Below are 16,135 nucleotides of genomic sequence, written 5' to 3'. Positions count from 1 at the left end.
TTTAGGACTCTAAAGAAGAGGAGGCTTTTCGAGCAAATTGTTTGTTCCCTGCTGTTCTGACTACAACCACAGGAGGGCGCACTACAGAGAAGGCTGAAATGTTTTGGGTAAACTGCACACTGTAATAACATGTTCTCCATACTTAATAAAACTTTGCAAATTTGCAATATTTCAGTTGTAAAAGAGTGAAAATTAATCAACTTCTTTGAACAATGTTCCTCTAACTCTGTGGAACAAAAAATGCTGCTGGTGAAAATGAGATTTAATACTGAAGATTATGTTTCCTTGTTGCTTCACTGTCCGTATGCTGCTGCAGAGAAACACATTTCGTCCTTTTTTTTTCTTTTATTACTTTCAGCGCTTCCAAGAAAAATAATATTGTCAGGTAGGAGATCCTTTACCCTGAGGGTAGTTGAGACTCCTCAGCTCAAAAATAGGTTAACTGATATTTCAGAGAGAATAAAACAATGTGTCTTCATCTCCAATGAGGAACATTCACTGCTGACCAGGGAAACTGAACTTTTCTAGAAATGGTTTAGACGTTCTCTGTAAAAAAAAAAAAAGAAATCATCCTTTTGCTTTTGTGTTTGTTTGTTGAAGTCTGTACTTGATTTTTCCCTTCAGTTTGTTATTCAAATTAATTCAAATAAATTTTATTTATATAGCACCTTTCATGACAGCAAAGACAGCTCAAGGTGCTGTACATAAAGACAAAATCAAATGCAATAAAATACAATAAGATACATTAAATTAGCCCCACACAATAAAATACACAAAGACAAACACCAGTGGAAAATAAATAAATAAATAAAGATAAACCAGAGAAACCAGAAGGCGCTGTCTGCCCTGTCCTCCTATTGGCAGGGGTGTCAGTATAAAACCCAAACTCCCCAGCCAAGGGTGAGAAAACACTCGTAAACAGTCTAATAAAATAAATATGTGTTAAAATATCATAAAAAGTATACAAGTAAAATTCTAGATTAAACAGATATATATATGATAAAATGTCATAAAATACAAAAATAAAAATTCTAGATTGAGCAACTGTTATTAAGCAACTGCAATTGTTATGTCATCATTGTTTGCACAGCAACAAAGCACTCAAACAGTGATGTTAAAGTTCAGTAGACGATTGCTTTACAAGAAAGACCCAGCCTATATGTACAAAGACAAATGGACCGTCTTCAGTTAAAATAGAAAAAACATCCATTTTAATGTTTTTATTTGTTATTTTTTCCATTTGTCTTTTCCAGCAGCTGAGGGATGGAAAATGAGAACACATTGTTTACTAGAGATTTTTTTTTCATTCATGACAAGGGTTCCTTTTGTACACTCTAGATGCATATTTATATAAACCTCTTTGGTACATGACATTAAACTTTTTTTTTGGATGTGATGGAAAAGATGAGTAGAAGTGAAAAAAATAGGTAAGAGACGAAGGAAAAGAGGTTATAGAGGACAGGTTAATTAAAAAATGGGACAGAAAAAGAGCAAACATCAAGAAACTTAGACATTTGATTGAGGTTTAAAATGATCGATGTCAGAGACAAGAGGAGCTGCATTTTGGTGCACAACCACACACATCAAGTATACACACAAACAGTGATAAACACACACACACACAAACCTGAACACAGACATACAACTACAGATGTACACTGACACACAAACACACTACAAGCTAACTCACATGCACATTTCTGTGTATCAAGGAGAGCGTGCTAATTTCATTTGTCAGGTTTGCCTGTACACAAGCAAACATCTTGTGTTTGTCCAGGGTACAAGGCACTGCAACAGTACAGGCAGCCAGGGCCCCTAGACTTTCCATGGAAAGTAGTCAGAGAACTTCCTTCCCCCCAGGCTACCCAACACCAGACACTCAGGGACAGGACCAGACACCACCACTGGAACCCAGCAAATCCCTCCCAACATAGGGTCTTACGTGTAAACTGAGATGGGCTTTGGGGGGTGGAGGGCAGATCCATGCTGCAACCATCTGGCAACTGCCAAGTTGCCCAATATCTAAGGTGTAACCCTCAGCTGACACCCCCCTCCCAGCTGGTCCTGATAGCACCAGGCTTATCAACTAGGCAACTAGGCAAATAGGCAAATGTAGCAGCAGTATTGCGTGGGACCCCAACCTCCCTGTTGAGTTGGGTGCTATACCCTACGGGAGCTCCGCCCCCAAAGACCAAACCCCTAGTAACTCAGGCCGGGGCTCAACCGGTCCGTGGTGCCCAACAAAGTAGAGCCACTCAAATAGGTCTTTATGGGAGCTAAAGTAAGCCAAACATCCTAGATAGTAGATCCTTACCAATCAGTAATGCCCTCCCCGCCCCACACACACATACACACACGCTCACACATACATTATCAAGAACCTCCACCACCCAAGGAGGGGATCAACAGATCCAAACTGCCACACCAGACCCAACTGGACAGACATACAGATCCATCATCAAGGTCAAGTGTGTCCCATGTATTTTATATATTTTCAATGCAGTCACCTTAAAAAAAAGACGTGGCTATGTTTTCAATTAAGTAACAAATGGAAAAAGGGGATCGCTTCTAGAAATGAAACTGATTATCATTAAATCAAATGGGAAAATGTGCAGACAAGTTCATGTTCCAAAACATTTTTTAAGACACTGCGTTCCAAAACATCACCTGTAGTAGGAAATAAGTCCTCTTTTCAGTTTTCCTTTTCGTGACAGGATTTTAATTAGGCATTAGTGTTTTTGTGTAGATTTGAGCAGAGTTGTTCCTCAGGTAAGGTAAGGAAAAAAAAAAGCTTGATTTCTGTTCCATCTAAAAAGTGTTTGATGGGATTGAGGTCAGGCACCTGTGAGGACCAGTCAATGTCTTTCACACTGAGTTGACCCAATCATGTCTTCCTTGACCTTCCTTTGTGCATGGGGCCACAGTCATGCTGGCACAATAAAAGTGCTTCTTTGTGTTATTTCCACAAAGCTGCAACAGAGTCTTTTAGTGTTTTGAAGCGCTACAAATGTCGTTCACTGAAAAACAAGGACTCAGAGGCTGAAGAACAGGCCTGTACCATCATCGATGGCATTTTGAAACTCTTTAGTTCTAAAGACAAAAGATCAGGGAGTTCCACCTCTGTCATAAGTCCTTATAACTGACCTGGAAGGATGAATTTTATAGGATTTCCCCAGGTTTCATATTCTTCTCTCTGCCGTAGCATATCTTTGAGCTCTATCATTCCTTTGGAGGGTTCTACTTGTCATTTTTATACGGGTCTTTCTTTCTTTTCCAACAAATGGTCTTGAAGGTTTCATTGAGCATCTCTGCCTCTCTTGTGGACATTACTGTTTGGGTGGGAGTCATACATCTTCAACACAATCTATCCAAGACCAAAATCTTAGTGCATCTGTGAGATCTTCAACAGAATATAGACAAAATGTTCAGTTTGGCTGGCGATTTATGATTTGCCAGCTAAATTTAAAAAAGAAAAAAAAATTCTGGCACTTCTTTGACATTGCCGATTCTTTGATGAACAGATTTGCTCCCCACGATATCAGATTACACAGATTACCTTCATGTTCACTTGCCATCTCCCATAAAGTCTTCTTGAAGCCTGCACGATCAAACCTCATATGTTTCATTTTTGTTCTTTGTACTGGTATTGAGTGGCTACTCATGTCACACGGTCAACTCCTCAGCTGAGCATCCTTATCCAGGTCAATAACTATAACCACTCAGTGCTTACTGCTAATGAATGACGGCTTGTGATCTTTGCAATGGTGTAATAAAAATTACCCAATGTTTTTGTTGCCTAGTCATCAAGGCTGGCTTTTTGTTTAATCATAAGCACAGAAATACTGAAAAGTGAATTTAATTGTTTCACACTTTCAGTACAGGCAAAGTCTGGGGTTTCTTCCGTGGGCCCTATTGTCCACTTGTTAATATGTTTTAACCACATAATTTAACCCCCTCCTCTGTTTGATGCAGTTCATTGATCTAGTTTTAGTGTAAATTCAAGCTTGTTTTGTCTCTAAAAGATTCATTTTTACCAGCACATCTTTTGTTACCACACATTTCTTTCCGGCTGCGTAGGAATAATGTTTAAACACTTAATCCTGGTATTAATTTTAAGATTTAAATCAACAAAAGTCATGCTGACCCTAATCTCACCTTTATGTGGAAGGCATTAGAAAAAGCTGCTCACATTCACACCTGAAGATCAGCAGTTTCACCATCCCACAAAGTGCATTCCTGGGCGCTGACTTTGTGACATGGCTTTGAGTGACAGATGGCAAATATGTTACTGAGCAGGTCTGAGGAATGTCACCCACACCTTAAGGCCTCATGCTTAACTGAGCCACTTCTATATTCTTGTTAAGAACATACTATATTTTTTAACCAATTCTTGTTACTACAGCCCATACAGATAACATTTGTAATCTCTAAATTGTAGGAAAACAATCATTTATTCACAGATGGTTGTTTACGATGGCACATCATTATTTTGGGAAGATAAGATATTTGAAATTAAATTTCAGTTCAATACAGACTCAACTTTGAGACAGAACAAAGCATTTATTGCCACAGGCCCCTTTCTGTGCTTTAAATAGGCTAATACAATTTAACTGAATTATTCACTCTTTCACTTCTGAGAGTCAAAGTGGGCCACAAATGACAATGTTTGGTGTCTTTTTTCTTATCTGTGATATATGTTTTTTTCTTGTCAGATTAACACGCAAAAAAGTCTGAATACAAATTGCATTTGGTTGATCTTAAATTTTCTCATGAAAACTATTTTTTTTGTCCCTTGTTTCTTCTGTTTTGTCCCCCGTGGCATGCCGTAGTTCTGGGCTCGAGTTGCCTAGAAACGGCGGAAGCATTAGTGCGCAGCAGCGATGGAGAAGTATGAAAAAATCAAAGTTGTTGGCAGAGGAGCTTTCGGGTAACAACTGCTTTTAAACACACACTGTTGTCCTTTTCACACATTAAGTGTATTAAGGCGTTTTCGGAAGTTTAGTTATTGCAAAAAAACTTTACGAAGTCTCGTTTTTTCCCCTCAAAATGTAACGGAATGCACATTAGAGGATGTCGCGTCAACAGAGGCTACGGAAACAGTTCACGAAAGTTTTTGAAACAGTAAAAGTCATCGACAGACAACTTTTATTTTAAATCCAAGAAGAAAACACGAAGTTAAAAAAGATTTATTTTAAAGCTATGCTAGATATTGGTTGTCAAAAACTCAGTTTCTAATCTCAAACTGGGCACAATAACAAACAGATGGTATGGGCTCTAGCCTAATGTCATTAATTTATAATTTCCTGCTGCTGTAGCCTGTCTAAGTATATGCACTCTGGTGACATACTAAAAAATCAAAAGTAAACCTTTAAACCAGAACATTAAACTATGTTTTCCCTCCAGTAAATATTCTCTCTATTTATTCTGCAATTTAGAAATGTGAGAATGGACATACAAACCTCATTCCATCCATTATGCATAGTGTAAAAGAGTATAAGAATAAATGAGGAAGTTTGCATTACACATCTCTGTAAACCACATTGACTGTTGCTTCTTTGTTTAAAAAGTGATGCATACATAAAACTGCCCAGAGGATCAACATCTCCCAAAGTGGTTAATTTTTAAAATGTACTAAAGTGTTAGTGTTTTGTTTTCTATAAAGATATGTTGCAACTTTAAAACCAATTCTGACATGTTTTGTGCTCTGAACTGCTGCCAAAGGACTGGTCAGGTGCGTAATGCAATTTGTGTAATTAAGAAGGAGCTTTTGTGACTTAAATCTGTCTTAAATTGACAGAATTATTGTTTGATTAAATGTTTCTGATTTCCAGTGAGAAATGTAAAAAAAAATGCATTTCACGCATGTTTATTGACAGAATATATAGTCAGTCCTGTCTCACTTGTTCTACAGGCTGTAGTTCTTTATTATTTTGGCTGGTCAGACAGCAGTTGTCTTTTCCATAGTCAGTCCCCAAAGTTTTTTGGGGATGGACATCTCACTTAAACAGCCACACATCATTCACTCACATCCTAATTCAAGAAAACATGCATCTCATCTGTCTTTCTTCGCCTGGCCTGTCAGGATTGTTCACCTGTGCCGCCGGCGCAGCGACGGCGCTTTTGTCATCCTAAAGGAGATCCCAGTGGAGCAGATGTCTCGGGATGAACGACTGGCGGCTCAGAATGAGTGTCAGGTGCTGAAACTGCTCAACCACCCAAACATCATCGAGTACTATGAGAACTTCCTGGAGGACAAGGCCCTCATGATAGCGATGGAGTATGCGCCAGGTAAGTTGGCTCTTGTATCCCGTTACATGATCCTCTTTTGTGTGCTTTACATTTCCCATGTTTTACCGCCAAAGGGCTCCACATCTTTTCTCATTCCCATGTCACACCGGGCAGACCACTATATCTTATATCATTTTCTGGGTGAAGACAGTGTTTAGAAATAATCAGTTCAATTATGTGGGGAGGGCATTAGTGAGTCCAAATTGTTTGGATCTGACTCACTGACAAGCCCTGAAGTCCTTAGTTTTCATCCTTTATTCCATCCTTATCCTATCCTAAAGACTAGACAGATGAAACTGCCACACAAACACTGATTTCTTTATGTGATATTCCTTTTGTAAGTGAAATTAAGCAATAAACATCTCATCTTTTGAAACAGTTGGTTTCCTAAATAAATGCAGGACTACAGAGTTATGGTTACAGAAACTTAAGTGACTATACCTTAAAAATCTTAAAACAAACATGGTCTAACTAAAGCACAACTTAAAATCTAAAGAAGATTGAGGATGAGGATGAAACCATGAACTTCAATAACCTGATGGAACAGTTGTGGAAATTGCAAATGTAAACCTCCTATGACCGTGGAAGAAACACAATAGCAGAAAACTAAATAGCCTGAAGACTAATGTAATAAACTTGCATGGACTCCTTGAGGCTGTCCATATACCCCTAAATTATTATTTAGAGGCTTCATTAAAGATGCATTTGTTAGCATTTTTGTTTAGATGATGATGATGCAGAAATTGACCTGCCATGAAACACCCACATAAGAAACGTTCTTGGAGGCCTCTGTTTAGATGAAGTCAATGCTTCATTTTCATCAGATGTTTTATTGAATAAAAACTGAAATATTTGTTTTTCTCCCAAAGTCTTTTGTTTTTGTTTTTTATCACACTTGAATTTCATCTAAAGTTGAATCTGTTTTTTTCATTTATTAATTTGATAGAAACAGGCTTTATGTATAAATGCATTGAATCAGTCACTGTAATATTAGCTGTGCTAAGCAAAAAATAGCTGCTAAACTGACACAGGCACAGATCACGCCTGTTTCAGCATTCCTGCAATGACTCCCTGTCCAAAAGACGTTTTCATTGTTTCTTCAACAGGAGATCAAACAGAAATCCAATCTTTTAGCCCAAACATTTGTTGAGGTTCACAAACCAACTTCAAATTGTCATCCATAGACTTTCAATAACTGTAAAATAAGCTGCCAATAAATATTAAAGCGGAAAATTTAAGGTTTTAAAGTCTCACAGTTGCCCCCTCTTGCTTTTGACCCAGCTTAGAATTTTGTGTTCCTTTGTATTTTTATTTTAAAGAAAAATCCTTTTATTTAAGGTTTTAGATTCTTTATTTCCCCTTTCTGCATTGAAATCTTTTGCATTTGTTTTTACATATTTCGTTAATGAAATACTATATTTTGAGTTTAATTTATTACAAGACATGTGCTGCTTTTAAGCAAGTAACAGTTTTTAAATGTACCTAAAAAACGATTGAATGGTTTCAGGTGGAACTCTGGCTGAGTACATCCAGAAACGCTGCAACTCCCTCCTGGATGAAGACACCATCCTTCACTTCTTTGTGCAGATTTTGCTTGCTCTGTATCACGTGCACAACAAACTCATTCTGCACCGCGACCTTAAGACTCAGAATATTCTGCTGGACAAGCACCAGATGATTGTCAAAATTGGGGACTTCGGCATCTCCAAGATCCTCGTCAGCAAGAGCAAAGCGTACACTGTGAGACTACTCATCAAGTTGACATAAAGTAAAGTCACCGTGAAATAACAGCTGCTGCTCTCTCTCTGTTCAGGTGGTCGGGACTCCTTGCTACATCTCTCCGGAGCTGTGTGAGGGAAAGCCATATAACCAGAAGAGTGATATTTGGGCTTTGGGCTGTGTACTCTATGAACTTGCCAGTCTCAAAAGAGCCTTCGAGGCTGCTGTAAGATTCAAAAAAACATCCTTTTTTATTTTGTTTTTTACTTTTTTATATATATAGAGTAAACCCACACTCTGGTTTTCAGAATCTCCCAGCTCTTGTTCTAAAAATCATGAGTGGAACTTTTGCTCCGATCTCGGACCGGTACAGCCCAGAACTCCGACAGCTGATCCTCAACATGCTCAATCTGGATCCTTCCAAGAGGCCTCAGCTCAATGAAATAATGGCTTTGCCCATTTGCACCAGGCCACTGCTCAATCTCTACACAGATGTGGGCAACGTGAAGATGCGCAGGTGAGTCTACTGTGCAAAAAAGGATTTTCAGATCTTCTAAACTCATAGCTGGTTTTAATTACAATACCCAAGGATTGGTTTCTTTTCTGTTCCTCCAGGATCGAGAAGCCATTATCCGCTGTTCAACTTGGTCTACCAGGAAGACCAGGAGGGAGAGTTTCCACCAGCAGATTGAGAGGTGAAACACCTCATGTTGTTTTTGTTTGAGTCTGATCAAACTGTTTCTCACTGTCCGAATCTTTTTTAACGTATTTTTCCCTCTTGCCTCAGAAGGGTCATTCGGTTTTGGATCGGGACAGGTGCATTCGCTCCCTCTGTCCTCCGTCTACACATGGGGAAGCGGCATCACGACCCCTTTCCGCCTCCCTATGCCTAACACCGAAGTGCTTCAGGTGTCGCTCGGTCGCACTCAAAAGATGGGAGTCACCAAATCTGGTCGTCTGATCACGTGGGAGGTTTGTTTGGAGAAATCTTCCCACTTGAATAATTCAATTTTTGGCTCTGGCTTAATTTCCGGTTACCAGGGCAGACTTGATAGAGTTTCAGCTGTGAATCAGGGGCTTCTTTCACCGTGGCTTCAATAAAAAACTTGTTGTCCCAGGCTCCATCTGTGGGAGCAGGTGAGCTGGGCCCCCCCGGTGTGGTGGAACACATGCAGCTGCTGTTCATCTCTCGCTTCCTGGAGGGCCAGTCCGGTGTCACCATCAAGTCTGTGTCCTGTGGAGATCTCTTCACCACATGCATGACAGGTTTGGGGCAAACTTTTTATCCTTGCATAGATCAGAGAGACCTCCTCGCCCCCGATCAGTGGGAGTTTCATTCCAGGGAATCAATATTCAGGATCTGACCTTTGTTCTTACCCACTGACACAACCTCGTTTGAAACTCCAAGGCAGCATTTCAGGCATTGAAGCAGGTTGCCTGTCCTGAAAGTGAGCTTCCCTGTTGGTTCAGAAATGTGTTTCCCTTTTATTTATCACTGAACTCCACTGTAAAACAGATAAAACGGGAATAAAGCCTCCTCCCCTTGGTTTACCCCTTCATTTCTTTTTCAACTCAAAGTATTCCCTTAGTTTTCACAACAATCCTGTTTATCCCCTGTTTGTGTTTTCGGTGCAGAAAGGGGGATTATCATGACGTTTGGAAGCGGGAGCAACGGCTGCTTGGGACACGGCAACTTCAATGATGTAACTCAGGTGATTGTTGACAAGAAACAAATGAAAATTTTAGTAAATTTCTGCTTCCTGTTTATGGATACACTAAAACAAACGTATATGTGAAGCAAAAATAGTTTTGCGGTAAAAACAGCAGTTGTAAATTGTGTTTTGAAACTATCAGTGGGTGAGCCACATGCAGCAGATGGAACACTGACTCCTCTGTGCACCGTCTGTTTACGTTCGTAGCCCAAGATAGTGGAAGCTCTCCTTGGGTATGAGCTGGTCCAGGTGGCCTGCGGAGCTTCCCACGTCGTTGCTGTGACCAACGAAAGAGAAGTATTTGCGTGGGGAAGAGGAGACAATGGTATGAGAAATGAACCAGCTCCTTTTTTTTGTTTTGACTGCACGGTGGAGCGTCTGCGTTGATGATTTATGCCACGAGCCTCTGAGCACAGCCGGATTGTTGGGTCTCTGTCTCGAAGGTCGCCTCGGGCTGGGCACCCAAGACACCCACAACTCTCCCCAGCAGGTGTGTTTGCCTGTGGGATTTGAGGCGCAGAGGGCGGTGTGTGGGGTGGACTGCTCCATGATTATCAGCAGCCAGAGCAGCATAATGGCATGTGGAAGCAACAGGTAATAATTTTGCCTCTCAACCCAAAACAGTGACTGTGTGAGTTAATGCCGGAAACCGTCTTACTTCTGAAAAGACACTGCGTACTTTTCGAAAAGTAGCATGAAACTCAAACAGGCTTTTGAACAAACTATTTGCAGAGGGCACAAACTTTGAAATAGTTTTGTGTTGCAGAACTTGTGAAGCAGCATTCTCCCAACAATGACACTATGTCACTGTTAGTTTCTTTCATAGTATCTGTCTGAGTGATCAACTATACAAAGATAAAAAGTATTGAAATGTTGTGAAAGCTGGAGACACATTTTTATAAAAAGCAGTTTGCAGTACTGTCACACGGAGTTTCACTTACTTTCCACAATTTTCATATTTGTGTGACATTTATTAGCCCAGAATTTTAGCTTTCCCTTTGCCTTTAGTCAGTCTTAATATTTCGGCTAAATGATGTAAGCAGAAAATCTATTTTGGGAATTTATTGCCATTAGATTTTTCAAGCATGTTAAAAATTATAGCAACAAAGACAGCCACTAAGACACTGAAATAAACCTTTTTGGGACATTTTAGAGATTTCTGGGAGGAAACTGGTTTCTAACAGAAGTTATAAAAACTCAGATTTGACACAAACGTCCTAAATTTATGCTCAAGTCACCACAAACTAAGACTAAAATGTGACTGATTAGAGACCAAGATTATAATATGAAACATGAAAGTGGATAACACTGTATAAATGCAAAGATCAAACTATATCCAGGGTTTCCAGTGTCACTGAGGCATGTGTCTTCTTTTGTGGTCAGGTTCAACAAGCTTGGCCTGGATAGGATTACTGCAGGAGAAGAGCCAAGCCAGGTCAACCAAGTGGAAGAAGCCCATTCTTTTACACCCGTCCAGTCGGTGCCGCTCAACACTGACAAGATTGTTTCTGTCGACATTGGAACTAGTCATTCTGCTGCTGTCACAGGTTAAGAAATCAATGCTTCCTGAAATGTTCTAGTATTGTGATAATCAGTTAATTTTATGTCGTTGTATAAAGGTACAAAAAAGGGAGAAGTTTCTGTTCTGCGAAAGTGAAAGGATGCCATGTAAAATCACATGTGACCAAATAGTCTAAATCATAATTTGTCAATTTATTTTTATTGATTTATAAATGTAACTCATCTGTGCGGTTTCTTCCATCTTTTCTACGTACAGAAGGGGGTCAGTGTTTTACATTTGGAAGCAACCAACACGGGCAGATGGGTTGCAGTTCTCGGCGGAGCGGCCGTGTTCCGTACCTGGTTCTGGGCCTGCAGGACATCACCATGGTTGCTTGTGGCGACGCCTTCACCTTAGCCATTGGAGCTGGTGAGTAACAACAAAAAAAGAGCCTGAGTCATTTATGACAAAGTAAGCTCAATGATGTCATGTGCACTGAAGGAAGGAGGAGCTGTGCTTTACATTTACCTCCATGACAGATGACTGCATGAAAGCTCTGAAAGAGGAGGATTCAACTTTATGTGATTTATGGCAGAAATTTTCTAGCAAAACAAAACTTGTCTGTTGTCAGCATTTCACTTGAACTATTACTTTAAGTTGCATGACAAAGTCTAAGTCACAGTCAACACGTTTTTGTGCAAGAAAACTCTCTCTACAAATGTCAAGCATTAGTAGATAGAGGATTAAAGAAATGAACTAATTTTCAAAAATTGGAAATTTGACTGAAGCAGAAGAATTCTGCAGAAACATGGTTTTATTGTGAGTTGAGTTTCCTCTGCCTTCTGCAAACCATATGCAGATGGTAAAGACCCACTCCGATTATGTTTTGACCTATTCCCAGTGGTCTTTTAGTTATGATAATGTAGTTTTTAGACAGAATGACAAAAAAATTCAAAGACACAGTTTTGCAGAGCTGCAGTAGTTAATTACAAATGTGCCTTTAAGTTTCCTCCCTGTTGCTGAGAGTTCTCTGTCTACATGCTCTCCTGCTATCTTACAGATCTTTACAACTCCAACTTAACATTACCAATGCAATAAAAATAGTGCAATAAACTGTTTGGAGCAATCCAAACAGTTTAGAGCCAGATTCCAGCTCAGACGAGGAAAACGTAGACATTCATGGATCTATTTGTCCACAATTGGATGCATCAGAATGGAGCACAGCAGGGAGCTTGTGGCCTGCCCAGTGTATATTCCATATGACAAATGAGCTCTTTTTTAACACAATTTTTTGTCTGTTCCTGATTCACAACAATTGAAATAAAGAAATTCCCACAAATGCAATGTTAGGCATAATTTTCCTATATGTCCTCCATTATCAGAAAAATGTCACAAGAACATGTTGAAAAACACCCAAAACACAATTTCCATTAAAGTGGGTCTTTGAAGTGGTGGTATAGTTCCTTAAACTTGTTGGTAAAGTTGTAAAAATACAGAGGTGTGGGTGTTTTGTTTCATAAGCAAAGTGCCATCTGATAAACTGTTGAACTGTAGCTGGGATTGGCTCCCCGGGGAGCAGACAGCGGTGCCTGTAGCTTTTCTTTGTATAAGACGTCTTTTTTTGGCTCAGACAGAACCATTATGCTGCCACCGCAGGAGACGCAGAGCTGCTGTCACTTAACAGATCTGTGCAGATTAAACCTTCCTGGGGGTCTCGCTCTGAGTTTGGTGACGAGGGCCGGCCGTCTCCTGTGTCTTGCAGAAGGGGAGGTGTACACGTGGGGGAAGGGGGCGCGTGGACGCCTCGGAAGAAAGGAGGAAGACTGTGGGATACCGAAGGCGGTGCTGCTCGATGAGAGTCACCCTTTCGCCGTGACATCTGTGGCTTGTTGTCATGGCAACACTCTGCTGGCAATGAAACGTAATATTTAGCTTATTACCCTCTGTTAACAAACACTGGGAGATGAGATGAAATCCCACTAATCCCCAAATGAACGTCTGGCTGGTCTCAAGAGCAGCTCCTCCTGATGATGTCTGCAGAGATTTTTCTGAAGTCACATATGAACAAAACGGAAAAACAACTTTGATTTCTAATTTAAACCCCAGCAAGATTTTAGGGATGTAGATTTTTTCACTTGATTAAAGATTTCTCCCTGCAGGCTCATAGGGACTATTTATTCTAAAAATTCCATCTATTGATTTTTTTTTAACTGTAAAGCTTTGATTTAAATTTAAAAAAGCTAAAAATCCTATTGACAAAACAGAAAATGAATGCAGATATGGAAACAACCTCAGTACCATAAATACTACTTAATAAACACAATTAAGACGGCTTGATCTACATGTTTGAATGGATAAATGAACAAAAGATGCATAAAGGTTAACAATTTTCTTTATATTAACAAAAATCGATGTATTCTATAAAAAAATGAAAGTCAAACTGCGATAAATCAGTAATAATTCAAAAGTCAAGGCCTCTGCCATCAGGACTCATGTCAAACATCTGCAATACTGTTTCTGTGGTATTTTGATCTTTGTCCTGATCAGATTTAAAAAATCATAAAATCCTAACTAAATATTCGTGAATCTTTCATGATTTTAGTGAATATATTTACTTTAATCTCATAGTAATTACCGGATTAGGAAGCAATGCATCTGCTGTTCACTGCCTTTTTGAATAATCCGATAATCTTACATTATCGTGAAGGATATACAATAATCTCTCTCCCTAACCTACAATATACTTTCATATCTCTTTTTTATGTTTATTCTGTAACATTTGGAGCAAAAAGAGCCTAATTTTAGAGATGATATCATTTTTTTGATTGTTAAACGAATTTGTTTCGTTAATGATGGTTTGACGTCTCTCCATTTTCAGATGTGTTTGTTTTTAGTCTAATTCAGCCCGTTTTGCACAAAAGATGGATAGAATTTGCTTTCTGTCAGACGTCAGTTCCACTGCGCTCACTTTGTTTCCTTCTTTCAGCTCTGTTGGAGGAGCTGATACCAAGATGATTTTGTGCTGAAAGGCGTCCATGTGAAGCCCAGCATGGTCCTGATGAAGAGGGCGTGACCTTTCTGCTCTCCTGCTCTCTTTTGAATCTGCAGCTGCCGTGTTACTCATTTATCCTGTCTTTGAATATATTCGCTTTTTGTTTTTTTAGTTAGTTGTCGGAAAACTCAGAGGGAGTCTAAAGCTGCAGGTGGAGAAACAACAGGCCTGTTGAAGAAATGTTGCAACAAACGGCTGGATTACTGAGGATCGTTAGTCAGCTCTCCTGCGGTGAGGTGTTGTCCTCCCACACCTGCAGCGCTGCTAAACTATAAAAGTCAGTGAAAGTCGGAGCTTTCTTAAGACACTAACAAATGAAACAGGAAAAATAAAGTCATTTGGCTCAGGAGTGAAAAAGACACAAATGTGTTAATCTTGATCACACAGTCAGAGGTCACTTTGTGCCGCACTGGATTAGTGTTGTAGTGCAGAAGGGTTCAAATCAGATTACCAAAGGGCAGAGTGGGGCTGGAAATGCTGCCTCATTCAGGCTTTTAAGTCGGCCTTTTTGCTCTGGAGTGAGCGGTGGAGGAGCTGCATTTTTAGAAACCTCTATGATGTCAGCAGCTTTCCAACAAACAGCGCACAGTTCATCTCATGGCTTGTGCTCTTCATGCGTTAAGGTAAACGCTCGCAGACGTTACCGCCAGTCAGGAAGTGAGCTTCAGCTGCAGTTTTTGAAAGGCCGTTATCTCACATACATATTTCATTTAGAGTTTTACATTCTAAGTGGTGTAAAACTGTCAGACTGATTTGATTCTTCAGATTCACTAATCTAGTCTGTCTTCATCGACTGTGACAGACCAGCTCTGTCTGAGGGTTTCTCACTCATAAACTGAGTGACAGATTTTCCAAAATATCGTAAAGTTAAAACAAAAAGTGGATCTTTGTATTCTATAACAATGTTTTAAAAATGTGCATATACATTTATGATGACATTTTGTATGAGCCAATGAGTTTGACATACAATAAATGGTGTTTAATTTGACTTTTTAATGCTAAGCTGTGTTTATTGGATGAGCAAAGCTTTTAACCAGAGTAAAGAGGAGTGGATTCTGCCAATAAATGACTTGGGAAATGCTTTGGAAGCAAAAAGTCTCTTATCTGTGGACAAATTGAGCTTGAAAGTCTTGTTTGTACTTGATAAAGGCAAAATCTGACAAACAGAAGCATCATCAAACAGCTGTAATATCGGTGACATGCCTGTTACGAACTGTTTAAGATACCATGCATGGTAACATTGCCCAATCGCTCAGTGAAACGACAACTAACTGTTTCAAGTAAAGTGTTTTTTTTAATGATATAATGCAATTAATTATTTTAACTATTAATGTTAAAAAAAAAAAAACAATGTAATGTTGTTCTCACTATAGGATGCATTTAAACTTTGGTTACAGCTGTCCTTTGTGATGTAAAGCTGTAAAGCTGCCAGACTTGTAGACTTGGAGCACATTTATATTTCCTAGAAATGAAACCTGATGTGTGAGTATATTTTCTTTTTGTACACTTTCATCTAAGCTCAAAGTGATCATAATTCTTTTGAATACATTGAATATAACAAAGGTCATTAATTTACCTTTGTTTGCTATTTCTTGGTTTTTCATGTTGAAAAATCCTCTGTCATGAACCGCTGCTATTTAACCAAACTAAACTGAATTAAATTTTAATTTTTAATCATTGAAAATAATAGAAATTGGAAAGACTGATGAAGCAACAATAGAAATATGATCCTTCAGAGTGATAATAGTTGCCTCATATAACCCAATTTTTCCTCAAAATATTGTTTTAATTTGCAGCAGCTGGTTGTTTTTTTCATGCTTTTATTGTTGTGCAGCATTGATTTTTTTAAAGTATTTTTTTCTT

The 16,135-nt window shown here is 39.2% G+C and overlaps 1 protein-coding gene across 3 annotated transcripts; it reads left to right on the top strand.

Moving 5' to 3' along the window:
* Positions 1–4,793: 4,793 nt before the first annotated feature.
* nek8 (NIMA-related kinase 8) lies at positions 4,794–15,260 on the top strand. 3 transcript variants are annotated; one of them, XM_004075319.5, is made up of 15 exons: positions 4,794–4,927; positions 6,083–6,288; positions 7,796–8,028; positions 8,102–8,233; positions 8,316–8,524; positions 8,623–8,702; positions 8,798–8,979; positions 9,126–9,273; positions 9,643–9,719; positions 9,927–10,044; positions 10,163–10,313; positions 11,103–11,266; positions 11,497–11,649; positions 12,983–13,141; positions 14,207–15,260. In XM_004075319.5, exons 1-15 carry the CDS (start codon positions 4,881–4,883, stop codon positions 14,233–14,235), a joined length of 2,088 nt encoding a protein of 695 aa, XP_004075367.1. In that variant the 5' UTR covers positions 4,794–4,880; the 3' UTR covers positions 14,236–15,260. The 3 variants fall into 3 exon arrangements, with proteins under 3 accessions (XP_004075367.1, XP_011480683.1, XP_020563819.1); XM_011482381.4 differs by having other exon boundaries at positions 8,795–8,979; XM_020708160.3 differs by lacking the exon at positions 12,983–13,141 and having other exon boundaries at positions 8,795–8,979.
* The last annotated feature ends 875 nt before the right edge of the window (positions 15,261–16,135 follow it).

Source organism: Oryzias latipes, chromosome 13 (assembly GCF_053564925.1).
Source record: "Oryzias latipes strain Hd-rR chromosome 13, Olatipes_Hd-rR_3.1".
Taxonomy (NCBI): domain Eukaryota; kingdom Metazoa; phylum Chordata; class Actinopteri; order Beloniformes; family Adrianichthyidae; genus Oryzias; species Oryzias latipes.
This window is presented reverse-complemented; position numbering and strand designations above follow the sequence as displayed.

Excerpts from the sequence above, each read along its gene's own strand:
- nek8 (XM_011482381.4), top strand. The coding sequence starts at position 4,881 with ATGGAGAAGTATGAAAAAATCAAAGTTGTTGGCAGAGGAGCTTTCGG. Across the intron at positions 9,274-9,642 it reads CTTCACCACATGCATGACAG|AAAGGGGGATTATCATGACG; the intron begins GTTTGGGGCAAA and ends TTTTCGGTGCAG. Across the intron at positions 9,720-9,926 it reads ACTTCAATGATGTAACTCAG|CCCAAGATAGTGGAAGCTCT; the intron begins GTGATTGTTGAC and ends TTACGTTCGTAG.